Genomic DNA, 13,713 nt, shown 5'->3' on the forward strand with positions numbered 1-13,713 from the left:
CATCGACTTTGACTGATTCTCATCTCCGCGGGCATTGGGCAGCACAGACAGATTATATACATCAGAAATAAATGGCTGGGGTAGATACAAAGGATGACTATGGAGAGGTAGATTGACATGAATTACATTTAGAAAAATAAATATTTAAAGGGAAATTTAAGATAAACGGAACGATCAAGCGAAATGCAAAATGAGGAGAAAAAAATAAAACAAACAAGACAATGAATTGCACGAAAGAGGCCAGTAAAATGTAGAGGGAGAGGTGCAAAGAGGGGGAGAGATGTTTAGCATTCAGTGTAACTCAGGGCAGTCGAGTCCTGTCAGAGAGTGACGTTCCAGTTTGTACCTGGGGCTGAGCCGAGCTCTGTGTATCTCTCACACGCACACACAGCTTGGCTTGTTCCTGCAACACGTTCACTCCGAGAGCCTCTCACTTGCGTTGATTGTGACGCCTCTTTCCCCCACAGATCTGCAGATTCCCCAGGAGTCCAGCTCCTCTCTCCCTCTCTCCCTGGTGCGGCTGGAAACAAGACCAAGAACCCCCCACCCCGCTGAGGAAGGAGCTGCTCTCACTTCTGTCTGGGCTGCAGTGTCGCCAAGGACTCGGTGGGAGAGGAGCAGAGGGAGGGAGAGGGGTGCCTGCGGGGAGAGGAGAGGCTGGGACAGAGGCGAGGGAGCCAGGGCAGGGCAGGGAGCCGGCTGCACACCTTGCCCCGGGTGCTGGCTGCCCATGAGCCTGGGTTCGCCCCAGCCCCTCACCGCATAGCTCGGACCGGCACAGCCTGACTCACAACCGTGCGTTTCATTAAAGTTCATCGCTTTCAACCGGAGCCCCGGCGCCGCTGGCCAGCACCATCAATGATCTCATTCACAGCCAAGATCTCGGAGCCAAGTTATCATTTCCAGTCGCGGTGATCAACCAGGAGCCCTCTTCAAGGAGGCGGGTCTCTCCATCCAGAGTGGAGAGAGAGGAAGGGAGAGAGAGAGGAAGGGAGCAAATAACTGCAGAAAATTAACAATCAGGAGGGGGGGAACAAGTTGGCAATGAAGGCATTTTAATTCTGTCTCGCTGCTGGCTTGGATGGAGAGGAGCCGAGCCTGGAACAGGATTCGTCTGGAGAAAGTCTCCTCTTTCAGTGAATTGTAGAGCAGGGGGACAGACTGTTGGAGAGAGCTGCTGGAAGTGGGACTCCCAGCTGGGATCTGCTGGATTTGGCCCATCGGAACAAGCTTTTTCCCAGGCTGCTAATTGTTTTTTTTTTGGCGCATTCACCAGTGGATTGGGAGATTTCTGAATGTGTCTGCTCGCCCTGCTGCACGGGGACTGCGAATGGGAGATGGCTGGAGAGGGCGTTCAATGTGGATTCCGAGAGCCCAGCAGCACTGGGCTGACGGCCTGAGCTCTGTCTGCAGCTGAGAGCAGTCTCCCAGCCGGAGGGGCTGACCCAGGCAGGCTTTACCTGCCCGCTCCCCCCACCCCAACCATCCACAACAACAACAACAAGCAGTCTGTTGAGAATTGACCATGATCTGTGCAAACCTCTTCTTCATTCTGATTTTCATAGGTGAGTAAGGAGATCCGAGAGAGATTTTAACAGCCTGCTGGGCGTTGGGGAATTCGGGAGGGTTATTTATGGAATGTGCCGAGATAGAAAAAGTGTCCGAAAGTCAACTTGCTATGGACCACAAGCCAAGTAGTTTCATCTGATTTAGCTTTAAGTGCAGAGAACCTTTAACGAATGTGGAGAGAGGGAGAGGGGGGGGGGAGAGAGAGAGAGAGGTTTGGAGCCAAGGAGAAAATGGAATGCAATAATATCGATCTCCATTCTGTTCAACCCCCCCTCCCTCTCTCCCCCCCCCCCCCCCCGGCTTGCAAGGAAGGACACAATAGAAATGTACAGGGCTAAAAAAGTTTAAAGGGATCCAATAATCCAGCAAGCCAAGTGTATTTTCTACACCATCTACAGCAATGGGTGTGGACAGATGATAGGAATTTTTAAGCATCTTTCTGTGGGGGAGATGTGCAGGAATTTCATTGGCCGGAGTGTTGGGCGAGTTTGAGTGTTGGAACATAAAATGCCTGTTTGGGGCAGACCTTGTTAACGCTGTACAATGACAGTGTGCTAAATGGAGAAAGAGATGAGGCTGTACCTCAAATGCAACTGCAGAGCGAGTGCACGGCCCCTCAGAATAACTTTCACCATTCAGTCAAGGGGCAGCGAGATAAGGACCTGGGGTGAGATGGAGCAGGGTGGGAGGAGGCTGGGGGGAAAGCATTGGCCAGTGGGGCCGAATGGCCCGTCTCTGTTCTGTTCTGTCCGTTCTCTGTGAATCTCAAGTCTGTCGTGGGAGAGCTGCTGTTAACAAGCATGCAGAGACCTCGGGGAGAACAGTGGAGGGAGACAGTGAGACAGAAATAGGGAGATGCAGGGAGCGAGAGAGAGAGAGAATTGACATATTAACATAAACACGACTGGAGGAAGACAAATATGATAATATGTAGAAGGAGCTGGAGTTAGTGAATAAAATATTAAGACAAAATGCACACGGAAAGTGAGGGTAATCTGTACAATCGATGGGAGATGGAAGATTTACACAACCGAAGCTTAGGCTGAGAAAGTGTCCACAGACAGAGGAATTAAAGAAAGCGAGTGTTACCCTAATACATGGGCAGGACATGACGGGAAGCTGCTCATGGGTGTCCAGATAGTGCAGTGTGTCTGCATAAACTGTGCCACATTGTTGGAGATGTTCCCTGTTTAGTTACTACCCCACAGTTAACCCTTGCCCTGCCGCCGTGGTTTAGGAATATCTATCTGTGACTATGTCGGGCATTCCCTTGGGGAAGTGCGGCTGCGATATTATTGATCACGGTAATTGTATGTTTGTACATGCCAAGTAATAAAGCACAGAGACCGCGCCCAAAACCCACTCCTGAGGATTGCCAGTGTTTCCTGAAATAATTCGGAATTAATTACACAGCAAAGTGGGGATTGAGTGCTAACAAGAATGACCAGCTTGTTAGAATGAAGTGACTCTGAACGAGGAGGAGGCGAGTCTACTAAGGCCTAAAAATTCGACTCGGGCGCAAACCGGGCGGTAACAGACCACAGCGGAACTGAGCAGCGTATGGGCGATCCGATACCGCCCGTTTTGGGCCTCGGCCCGAGACGAGCTTCGCGGCCTGTAGACTTACAGCTAGTGGGGGAACAATCGTGGGTTTTAATTCCGCCCTCCACCAAACACTGGTGAAAAGCCATGAATCCCAAGTATTGGAGAGGGAATTTGCCCGATTCACTCATGCTGGCGAGTCTCAATTGGAAAGGAATCCAGTCATGGCAAGCTAATCTCCCAAACATTGGGAGAGTCCGGGGCACGAAGAGGTGGAATAATACAGCCCCCTGCAATCCCAGGCCCTGGTTCGCAATGTTATAGATCAGCTGAACGATTTGAGGCATTCAATATATTTTCAAATCACAGATTATTTTAATATTAGTTTATGCATAGAATATATATCTGAATCTTTGGTATATAATATTTATATATAATGTTTATTGATATATTTTAAAAGTTAATATAGAATGTATGTATCTATGTCCATAGCCTTTCAATGGATTAATGGCACCTTACCTGGTTGGATTTATAGTTAGGTTTGTATTAAAGGTGCAATTCTCGTTCTTTAACATGTTCTTCTGCGTCTTGAGCGTTTTAATTTGAACCCTTTCTCCTCCGCTGTGTCTAGACGAGGTTCTGCGCTCCGCTGGGGATCCCGTCCTGTCCGGCGGCTGGAGGGTGGACTGCGTGCGGGGCAATGAGCTGTGTGCGGCCGAGCCGGGCTGTAGCACCCGCTACCGGACCCTGCGCCAGTGCCTGGCAGGCAAGGCCGCCATGCTCTTCGGTCCCGGGGCCAAGAACGAGTGCATCGCCGCCGTGGTGGCGCTGCAGCGGAGCCCGCTGTTCGAATGCCGCTGCAAGCGGGCGATGAAGAAAGAGAAACAGTGCCTGGCCATCTATTGGAGCATCCACCAGAGCTTACTGCAGGGTAAGACGGCCATTGGCCCGCAATACATTCCAACCATATCACTGGCGATGAATAATCCGCGGGACCTGGGCTCAAAATCGCACCGTGGCAGGTTGAGAATTTTAATTCCGTTCAAAGCTGGTGTCAGCGACCATGAAGGTAGACTTGCCAACTCTAGTTGGACCTCTTACTCGCAGGACCACCTGCTTCCAACCGCCCCACCTGGCCAAACAGCTTCCACACCAGACCCACCCCCCCCCACCTCCCGTCATTTTATAATAAACAAAAGTGTTAAAATAAAATGTACAAAAAAACAATCACAGCATTTTTTTCACCTGGGTTGCTCGCGGGAGATGGATCTTCACTTCCTGGAGACTCCAGGACAAGCCCTGGAGCGTTGGGAACCCCACACGACAATGTCGGATTGTTGCAAAAACTCATCTGGTTCGCTGGTGCTCTTTAGGGAAGGAAACCCGCTGTCCTTACCCGGTCTGGGCCGATATGTGACTCCAGTCCCCCACACCCAATGTGGTGGACTCTTAACTGCCCTCTGAGGTGGCCCAGCCAAACCGCTACAAAGTGCTCTTGACCAATCAGCGCCATGGGAGCACCTTCACCACGCGGGCTGCAGCGGTTCAAGAAGAAGGCGGTCCACCGCCACCTTCTCAAGATGGGCAATGATTGCCAGACTTGCTCAGGCCAACAGTGGCCATTAATGCTGCATCTCACTGACCTGTTGGAAAGCAATTGGACAATTCCAGGTGTATTATATACCTAATAGTAAGGGAATGGACTGAGGGTTTCTGCCCTGGCCTTCGATTGGGACCCACCTCCAGGAGGGCAGCTTTCCGCACACCACGGAGATGCCCCCTGACCCTGGCTTGGGAGGGGGGTCACCTGCAGGCTGAGGCGGGCTCCTGAGGCCTCTGTCTGGAAATGGGGCAGAGTTATGATGCTGCAGAACACGTGGGGGAGAGGGGGAAGGGGTGAGAGGGAGGGGGGAGGTGGACGGGTGAGGGAGGAGCGTGAGGGTGAGAGGGAGATGGGGAGGGGGAAAGGTGAGAGGGGGAGGAAGAGTTTAAAGAAGAGTAGGGAGTTCTCATGGCCAATATCCCAATCTCAACTAGCGTCAACAGAAACAGATAAACTGGTTATTCATCTCTTTGCAGTTTGTGGGATCTGGCTGTGCACAAAATGGCTGCCATGTTTCCCCACATACCAATAGGAACTGTCCCTGAAATGTAGGTCATTGAATCCGAAGCACATTTGGGAAATGTGACATTTCATTCTTTTCTCTGTCTTTCTCTTTCTTCAGTTGCATTGGTAGTACTCTGAGAAAGAGCCCAGCAGTGCGTAGTTAAACATAGCCTTTATACTGGCCAGCAGTGAACATAACTATCAGGCCCGCACTCTCACAGACTGTGGTGCAGTTAAAAATAGACACTGGCTGAATGCCTTTCATGTGCTCCGAGATATCTCCCATGCAAAACACTCGGCAGAATTTTAGTAATTGAAGTGGTGGCATCTAACAGACGCAAGTTTTGCAGGAATTTTTTGTTTTAATCAATGGTGTAAAATGATTGAAATTAATAATCATTAATAGTTGATGATGAAGATGCACGTCATTGAGGTACGTAGATAGGGTCAAAAAATCTCTCAAAGGATTAATGCGCTTGACAAATTGTGGCAGTATGTTACACAGTAGATTTATGGGACTAGGCCAAGGGTTCAGTCTCGCAATAATCTGCTTCAGTTCCAAATGCCGATTACATCTATTTTCCCCCCCAATTGCGTGATTTGATTATGTACAGTGTAGATTCACTGGACGATGATCAAGACACTGACCCCATTCAGTATTTCTACTGAAGCAGACCAATCTAAGAGGAGATCGAACAGAGATTTTTCTTAATATAAAGTTCACCGACCTCTAATTGACCTCAGCTACAGTCTCCTCCAATTTTCAGCAGCGTAAATGACTTGGATTCCCACAGCAATTGCTCCAGCAATGGCCTTAAAGGGACAAGCCAGGTTAGCAGCGAAAGCATCACAGCCAGGAGAGGCGCATGTACGTAACCACCCTTACCCAGAGCACGTACAGAGCTCATGGCAAACTGAGTTGCACTTGGAGTCAGGCAGTACAAGGTAATAAGGTACACTTTGAACTGTGTATACTGTCTTCTTTACATACGGTTGGACTAAGTCAAGACAACCAGTGTGCGGCAAGGAAGTTGGCCCTAGTACAGAACATGATTCGGAGGCAAGACATCTACTACCCTTCTGGCACGGATACCTTTTCTCTGACCTCATTGAAGGGAGCGATATTGAAAGTTGCCCAGTTCCACCAGAGCCCTCAGAGCTTCTCCTGCTCATTCAGTCTTCATGTGTTTTCGGACAACAACACCCAACAGCCATGATCTTCTTTCAAAATGGAGTTGATTTAACTCTAGAAGGATTGGACTGCTTATCCTCCCAGGATTCTGAAACACATTAAGACTTTTGGTTTTGTCCCACACAAGGCTTAGAGCCTTTGATGGAGTTACTATTCGGAATTTGAAGTTGCAATGGCTGATTTCCATGGAACTCATTACGGTCCTAATGGTCAGTGTGGGCATCAGAAGGACATTCAGCATAGTTCGCCAGAGAGTACACTGGGACCTCAGATATTTGGATTCGAGAAACTAGTCAGATGATCCGTTTTCCCACTCAACAACATTCCCAGTTTAGAGGCTTCTAAGCGTGCTATTGAGTTGCAGAGTAATGTTGTCAGAGAGCCTTCTTACTGCCAACAGCTGTAAAATGTTTTCAAATGCCAAAGAACTTTGAGAAGGGGAAGGTTGCAAACTATTGTAGAGACATTAAATTAAACATCTGCAAGGGCAAATTCCAGATGACCTAGTTCGAGTCTCATCAAGGTGGTCCAAGTAGACGATTGCGTTTCATCCATAGATTTTTGAACATCTATTTATACATCTCATCCTGTGCTGAAGACTTCAAAGTACAGGACCACACAAGACTTTGAAGTCCATCTGGTTTGTCCCTTAACCCAGTGCCTCTCAAATCACCCATTCCCTCAAATATCTCAGACTCTTCCCTCAAATGCTCCTTGTCTCCCCGGGGAGATGATTACACATATTCACCGTCCTCTGTTTTAAAGGAAGAATTGAGAGGAAACAGTTTCTGTTTAAAGTGTCTAAACCTAATGTCTATTCCACAATATATTTGGAAAAATACTCCTGGATGTTTTGAAACGATCAAATGGCTTCTGTCAAATGAGATTCACTTTGCCAAGTGCATCGAAAATAATCCTTTTCATTTGGAAAAGAAGTGTCAGATTGTAAAGAAGACAACCATTAGACACTGCTTGAAGCTTGGGGATTGGCTAATGACTCCCCTTCCCGCAGCTTACTTTGGGATCTAAGATCTTATGGATTTTGGCCACAAGAAACGAATAAGTTGAGTTGTTAAAAGCCAGAAAATGTTGGAAATGCGTGGGAGGTCTGCTGGCGCCAGAGAAAGGAAATAGGCCAAGCTTTTAAAAGGATACAGGGATAGCGATTGGAGTAGATAGCTCCAGATAAAGAGCTCGCTCTGGGGCAGGTTCAGTAGGCCGATTGGCCGCCTTCTGTGCTGTCATTTCTGTGATGCTATGAAATTATGCTTGTACTGCGCTCACTCTAATCTTCCCCTGATCCCCGCTCACTCTAACCTTCCCCTGATCCCCGCTCACTCTAACCCCCCCGATCCTCGCTCACTCTGACCCCCCTGATCCCTGCTCACTCTAACCCCCCCGATCCCCGCTCACTCTAACCCCCCCTGATCCCTGCTCACTCTAACCCCCCCTGATCCCCGCTCACTCTAACCTTCCCCTGATCCCCGCTCACTCGAACCCCCCCTGATCCTCGCTCACTCTAACCCCCCCGATCCTCGCTCACTCTGACCCCACTGATCCCTGCTCACTCTAACCCCCCTGATCCCCCCTCACTCTAACCCCCCCGATCCTTGCTCACTCTAACCCCCCCAATCCCCGCTCACTCTAACCCCCCCCCGATCCCCCCTCACTCTAACCCCCCCTGATCCCCCCCTCACTCTAACCCCCCCTGATCCCCGCTCACTCTAACCCCCCCTGATCCCCGCTCACTCTAACCCCCCCTGATCCCCCCTCACTCGAACCCCCCCTGATCCTCGCTCACTCTAACACCCCCTGATCCCCCCTCACTCTAACCCCCCCTCACTCTAACCCCCCCTGATCCCCCCTCACTCTAACCCCCACGATCCTCGCTCACTCTAACCCCCCCTGATCCCCCCTCACTCTAACCCCCCCTGATCCCCGCTCACTCTAACCCCCCCTGATCCCCCCTCACTCTAACCCCCCCTGATCCTCGCTCACTCTAACCCCCCCTGATCCCCCCTCACTCTAACCCCCCCCTGATCCCCCCTCACTCTAACCCCCCCGATCCCCTCTCACTCTAACCCCCCCTGATCCCCCCTCACTCTAACCCCCCCTGATCCCCCCTCACTCTAACCCCCCCTCACTCTAACCCCCCCTGATCCCCCCTCACTCTAACCCCCCCGATCCTCGCTCACTCTAACCCCCCCTGATCCCCGCTCATTCTAACCCCCCCTGATCCTCGCTCACTCTAACCCCCCCTGATCCCCGCTCATTCTAACCCCCCCTGATCCCCGCTCACTCTAACCCCCCCTGATCCCCGCTCATTCTAACCCCCCCGATCCTCGCTCACTCTAACCCCCCCTGATCCCCGCTCATTCTAACCCCCCCTGATCCCCGCTCATTCTAACCCCCCCCGATCCTCGCTCACTCTAACCCCCCCTGATCCTCGCTCACTCTAACCCCCCCTGATCCCCGCTCACTCTAACCCCCCCCGATCCTCGCTCACTCTAACCCCCCCTGATCCTCGCTCACTCTAACCCCCCCTGATCCCCGCTCATTCTAACCCCCCCTGATCCCCGCTCATTCTAACCCCCCCCGATCCTCGCTCACTCTAACCCCCCCGATCCTCGCTCACTCTAACCCCCCTGATCCCCGCTCACTCTAACCCCCCCTGATCCCCGCTCATTCTAACCCCCCCCGATCCTCGCTCACTCTAACCCCCCCGATCCTCGCTCATTCTAACCCCCCCTGATCCCCGCTCATTCTAACCCCCCCTGATCCCCCCTCACTCTAACCCCCCCTGATCCCCGCTCACTCTAACCCCCCTGATCCCCGCTCACTCTAACCCCCCCCGATCCTTGCTCACTCTAACCCCCCCTGATCCTCGCTCACTCTAAACCCCCTGATCCCCGCTCATTCTAACCCCCCCTGATCCCCCCTCACTCTAACCCCCCCTGATCCCCGCTCACTCTAACCCCCCCTGATCCCCGCTCACTCTAACCCCCCCTGATCCCCGCTCACTCTAACCCCCCCTGATCCCCGCTCACTCTAACCCCCCCTGATCCCCGCTCATTCTAACCCCCCCTGATCCCCCCTCACTCTAACCCCCCCTGATCCCCGCTCACTCTAACCCCCCCTGATCCCCGCTCACTCTAACCCCCCCGATCCCCGCTCACTCTAACCCCCCCTGATCCCCCCTCACTCTAACCCTCCCTGATCCCCCCCTCACTCTAACCCCCCCTGATCCCCCCCTCACTCTAACCCCCCCTGATCCCCGCTCACTCTAAGCCCCCCTGATCCCCCCTCACTCTAACCCCCCCGATCCTCGCTCACTCTAACCCCCCCGATCCTCGCTCACTCTAACCCCCCTGATCCCCCTCACTCTAACCCCCCCTGATCCCCGCTCACTCTAAGCCCCCCTGATCCCCCCTCACTCTAACCCCCCCGATCCTCGCTCACTCTAACCCCCCCGATCCTCGCTCACTCTAACCCCCCTGATCCCCCTCACTCTAACCCCCCCTGATCCCCGCTCACTCTAACCCCCCCTGATCCCCACTCACTCTAACCCCCCCGATCCTCGCTCACTCTAACCCCCCCTGATCCTCGCTCACTCTAACCCCCCCGATCCCCCCTCACTCTAACCCCCCTGATCCCCCCTCACTCTAACCCCCCCTGATCCCCGCTCACTCTAACCCCCCCGATCCCCGCTCACTCTAACCCCCCCCTGATCCCTCTCACTCTAACCCCCCCTGATCCTCGCTCACTCTAACCCCCCCTGATCCTTGCTCACTCTAACCCCCCCTGATCCCCGCTCATTCTAACCCCCCCGATCCCCTCTCACTCTAACCCCCCCTGATCCCCCCTCACTCTAACCCCCCCTGATCCCCCCTCACTCTAACCCCCCCTGATCCTCGCTCACTCTAACCCCCCCTGATCCCCCCTCACTCTAACCCCCCCTGATCCTCGCTCACTCTAACCCCCCCGATCCCCCCTCACTCTAACCCCCCCGATCCTCGCTCACTCTAACCCCCCCTGATCCCCCCTCACTCTAGCCCCCCTGATCCCCCCTCACTCTAACCCCCCCCTGACCCCCCCTCACTCTAACCCCCCGTGATCCCCCCTCACTCTAACCCCCCTGATCCCCACTCACTCTAACCCCCCCGATCCCCCCTCACTCTAACCCCCCCTGATCCCCGCTCACTCTAACCCCCCCTGATCCCCCCTCACTCTAACCCCCCCTGATCCCCCCTCACTCTAACCCCCCCTGATCCCCCCTCACTCTAACCCCCCCCGATCCCCCCTCACTCTAACCCCCCCTGATCCCCACTCACTCTAACCCCCCCTGATCCCCGCTCACTCCAACCCCCCGATCCTCGCTCACTCTAACCCCCCCTGATCCCCCCTCACTCTAACCCCCCCTGATCCTCGCTCACTCTAACACCCCCTGATCCCCCCTCACTCTAACCCCCCCTCACTCTAACCCCCCCTGATCCCCCTCACTCTAACCCCCCCGATCCTCGCTCACTCTAACACCCCCTGATCCCCCCTCACTCTAACCCCCCCTCACTCTAACCCCCCCTGATCCCCCTCACTCTAACCCCCCCGATCCTCGCTCACTCTAACCCCCCCTGATCCCCCCTCACTCTAACCCCCCCTGATCCCCCCTCACTCTAACCCCCCCTGATCCCCCCTCACTCTAACCCCCCCTGATCCCCCCTCACTCTAACCCCCCCGATCCCCCCTCACTCTAACCCCCCCTGATCCCCCCTCACTCTAACCCCCCCTGATCCCCCCTCACTCTAACCCCCCCGATCCGCCCTCACTCTAACCCCCCCGATCCCTCCTCACTCTAACCCCCCCCGATCCCCCCTCACTCTAACCCCCCCTGATCCCCGCTCACTCTAACCCCCCCTGATCCCCGCTCACTCTAACCCCCCCGATCCCCCCTCACTCTAACCCCCCCCTGATCCCCCCTCACTCTAACCCCCCCATCCCCCCTCACTCTAACCCCCCCTGATCCCCCCTCACTCTAACCCCCCCTGATCCCCCCTCACTCTAACCCCCCCGATCCTTGCTCACTCTAACCCCCCCCGATCCCCCCTCACTCTAACCCCCCCCTGATCCCGCTCACTCTAACCCCCCCGATACCCCCTCACTCTAACCCCCCCTGATCCTTGCTCACTCTAACCCCCCCCGATCCCCCCTCACTCTAACCCCCCCCTGATCCCCCATCACTCTAACCCCCCCTGATCCCCCCTCACTCTAACCCCCCCTGATCCCCACTCACTCTAACCCCCCCCGATACCCCCTCACTCTAACCCCCCCTGATCCCCCCTCACTCTAACCCCCCCATGATCCCTCTCACTCTAACCCCCCTGATCCCCGCTCACTCTAACCCCCCCTGATACCCCCTCACTCTAACCCCCCCTGATCCCCCCTCACTCTAACCCCCCCTGATCCCCCCTCACTCTAACCCCCCCCGATCCCCCCTCACTCTAACCCCCCCGATCCTCGCTCACTCTAACCCCCCCGATCCCCCCTCACTCTAACCTCCCCCGATCCCCCCTCACTCTAACCCCCCCCGATCCCCCCTCACTCTAACCCCCCAATCCTCGCTCACTCTAACCCCCCCGATCCCCCCTCACTCTAACCCCCCCTGATCCCCCCTCACTCTAACCCCCCCGATCCTCGCTCACTCTAACCCCCCCTGATCCCCCCTCACTCTAACCCCCCCGATCCCCACTCACTCGAACCCCCCCTGATCCCCGCTCATTCTAACCCCCCCGATCCTCGCTCACTCTAACCCCCCCGATCCTCGCTCACTCTAACCCCCCCTGATCCTCGCTCACTCTAAACCCCCCGATCCCCGCTCACTCTAACCCCCCCTCACTCTAACCCCCGTCACTCTAACCCCCCCTCACTCTAACCCCCCCTGATCCCCCCTCACTCTAACCCCCCCTCACTCTATCCCCCGCCCCCCCAAGCTCACTCTAACTCTCCCCTCCTTCCTCTGTTAACTTTGAGAACAATAGGAATCGACGTGAGATACATGTACAGGCTTCTGATTATGTTAATTGGTACGAATGACAGTGAACGGAACCATCAGTTGCTGGCTGGTATAATGTAGAACAAACCACATAAAACATAGCGGGTTCCAAAACCTCAGCTGTAAGTTATCACCTGCCCGAATATCACCCAGGCGATTTAGAAATGTCTTTGAACCCCTTATTTTCTTCCAGTCGCTCCCAGCTGCCTATCGTTATGCACAGCCAGTTGTCCCACTGAAGCTTCGGGGCCAATAGACAGGAAGACTCAACAGATTGCTGCTGTCATTGATCAGTGAGTCATTCCATCAACCAGTCACACAAACCAAGCCCAATAACACAAGCTGTCAGCGAGGCGGTTTTCATACAACATGTACTAATTAAATATTGAAACATTAAATAATACACATTTGTAATAAAGGAGTAACATTGAATTAGTAGGCTTTTTTAGTGTACTGGCTTATTGCATCTGATTTAATTTCTCATCTCCTTGTCATTTTTATTCCTGAAACATTTAGATCTTTGCATGTGCCACTGCCCTCCTCTGCCAGTTCGGTTTAGTTCCAATAGCCCTGAATTGGCCGTTGGCGATATTTGCTGGCCAACACTTAAATATACAGCACTCCTCTGCTCGACATCTTAATGCAGCCATTAAGGGTTTATATCAAAATAACAACAGAAAATGCTGGAAAAACTCAGCAGGTCAGGCAACATCCGTGGAGCATTTTCTGTTGTTATTTCGGATTTCCAACATCCGCAGTATTTTGCTATCATACTAGGGTTTATATCAAGTGCGTTAACAACTCTGTTAACATGGCAGACACACGACTGTCACCAGTGATGTGCTGGTCTCCAAATATCACCAATAGTCATTCGTAGGGTCGAGTGTCACTGTTGTACATAAAAAGATAACAAATAGGAGCAGGAGTCGGCCATTCGGCCCCTCGAGCCTGCTCCGCCATTCAATAAGATCATGGCTGATCTGATCTTGGCCTCAACTCCATTTCCCCGCCCGCTCCCCATAACCCTCGACTCCCTTATCGTTCAAAAATCTGTCTATCTCCACCTTAAATATATTCAATGACCCAGCCTCCACGGCTCTCTCGGGAAGAGAATTCCAAAGATTCACGACCCTCCGAGAGAAGAAATTCCTCCTCATTTCCAATTTAAAAGGGTTTCCCCTTATTCTGAAACTATGCCCCCTTGTTCTAGATTCCCCCACGAGGGGAAACATCCTCTCTGCATCCACCCTGTCAAGC

General features: G+C 53.5%; 1 protein-coding gene across 2 annotated transcripts in view; it reads left to right on the plus strand.

Annotated features, from left to right (window-relative positions):
* The first annotated feature begins 400 nt into the window (after nucleotides 1–400).
* Nucleotides 401–13,713, plus strand: part of LOC147097864 (GDNF family receptor alpha-2-like) — a 304,046-nt gene continuing 290,733 nt past the window's right edge. The window contains exons 1-2 of one of the 2 annotated variants that reach the window (XM_085970898.1): nucleotides 401–1,565; nucleotides 3,743–4,042. In XM_085970898.1, the coding sequence (XP_085827024.1) occupies nucleotides 1,526–1,565; nucleotides 3,743–4,042 (340 nt within the window). In that variant the 5' untranslated portion in view covers nucleotides 401–1,525. The remainder of the gene's footprint in view (nucleotides 1,566–3,742; nucleotides 4,043–13,713) is intronic. The other variant, XM_085970899.1, reaches the window with a different exon arrangement.

Source organism: Somniosus microcephalus, chromosome 30 (assembly GCF_052327205.1).
Source record: "Somniosus microcephalus isolate GS21.2 chromosome 30, FLI_Smic_1.0, whole genome shotgun sequence".
Lineage (NCBI taxonomy): Eukaryota > Metazoa > Chordata > Chondrichthyes > Squaliformes > Somniosidae > Somniosus > Somniosus microcephalus.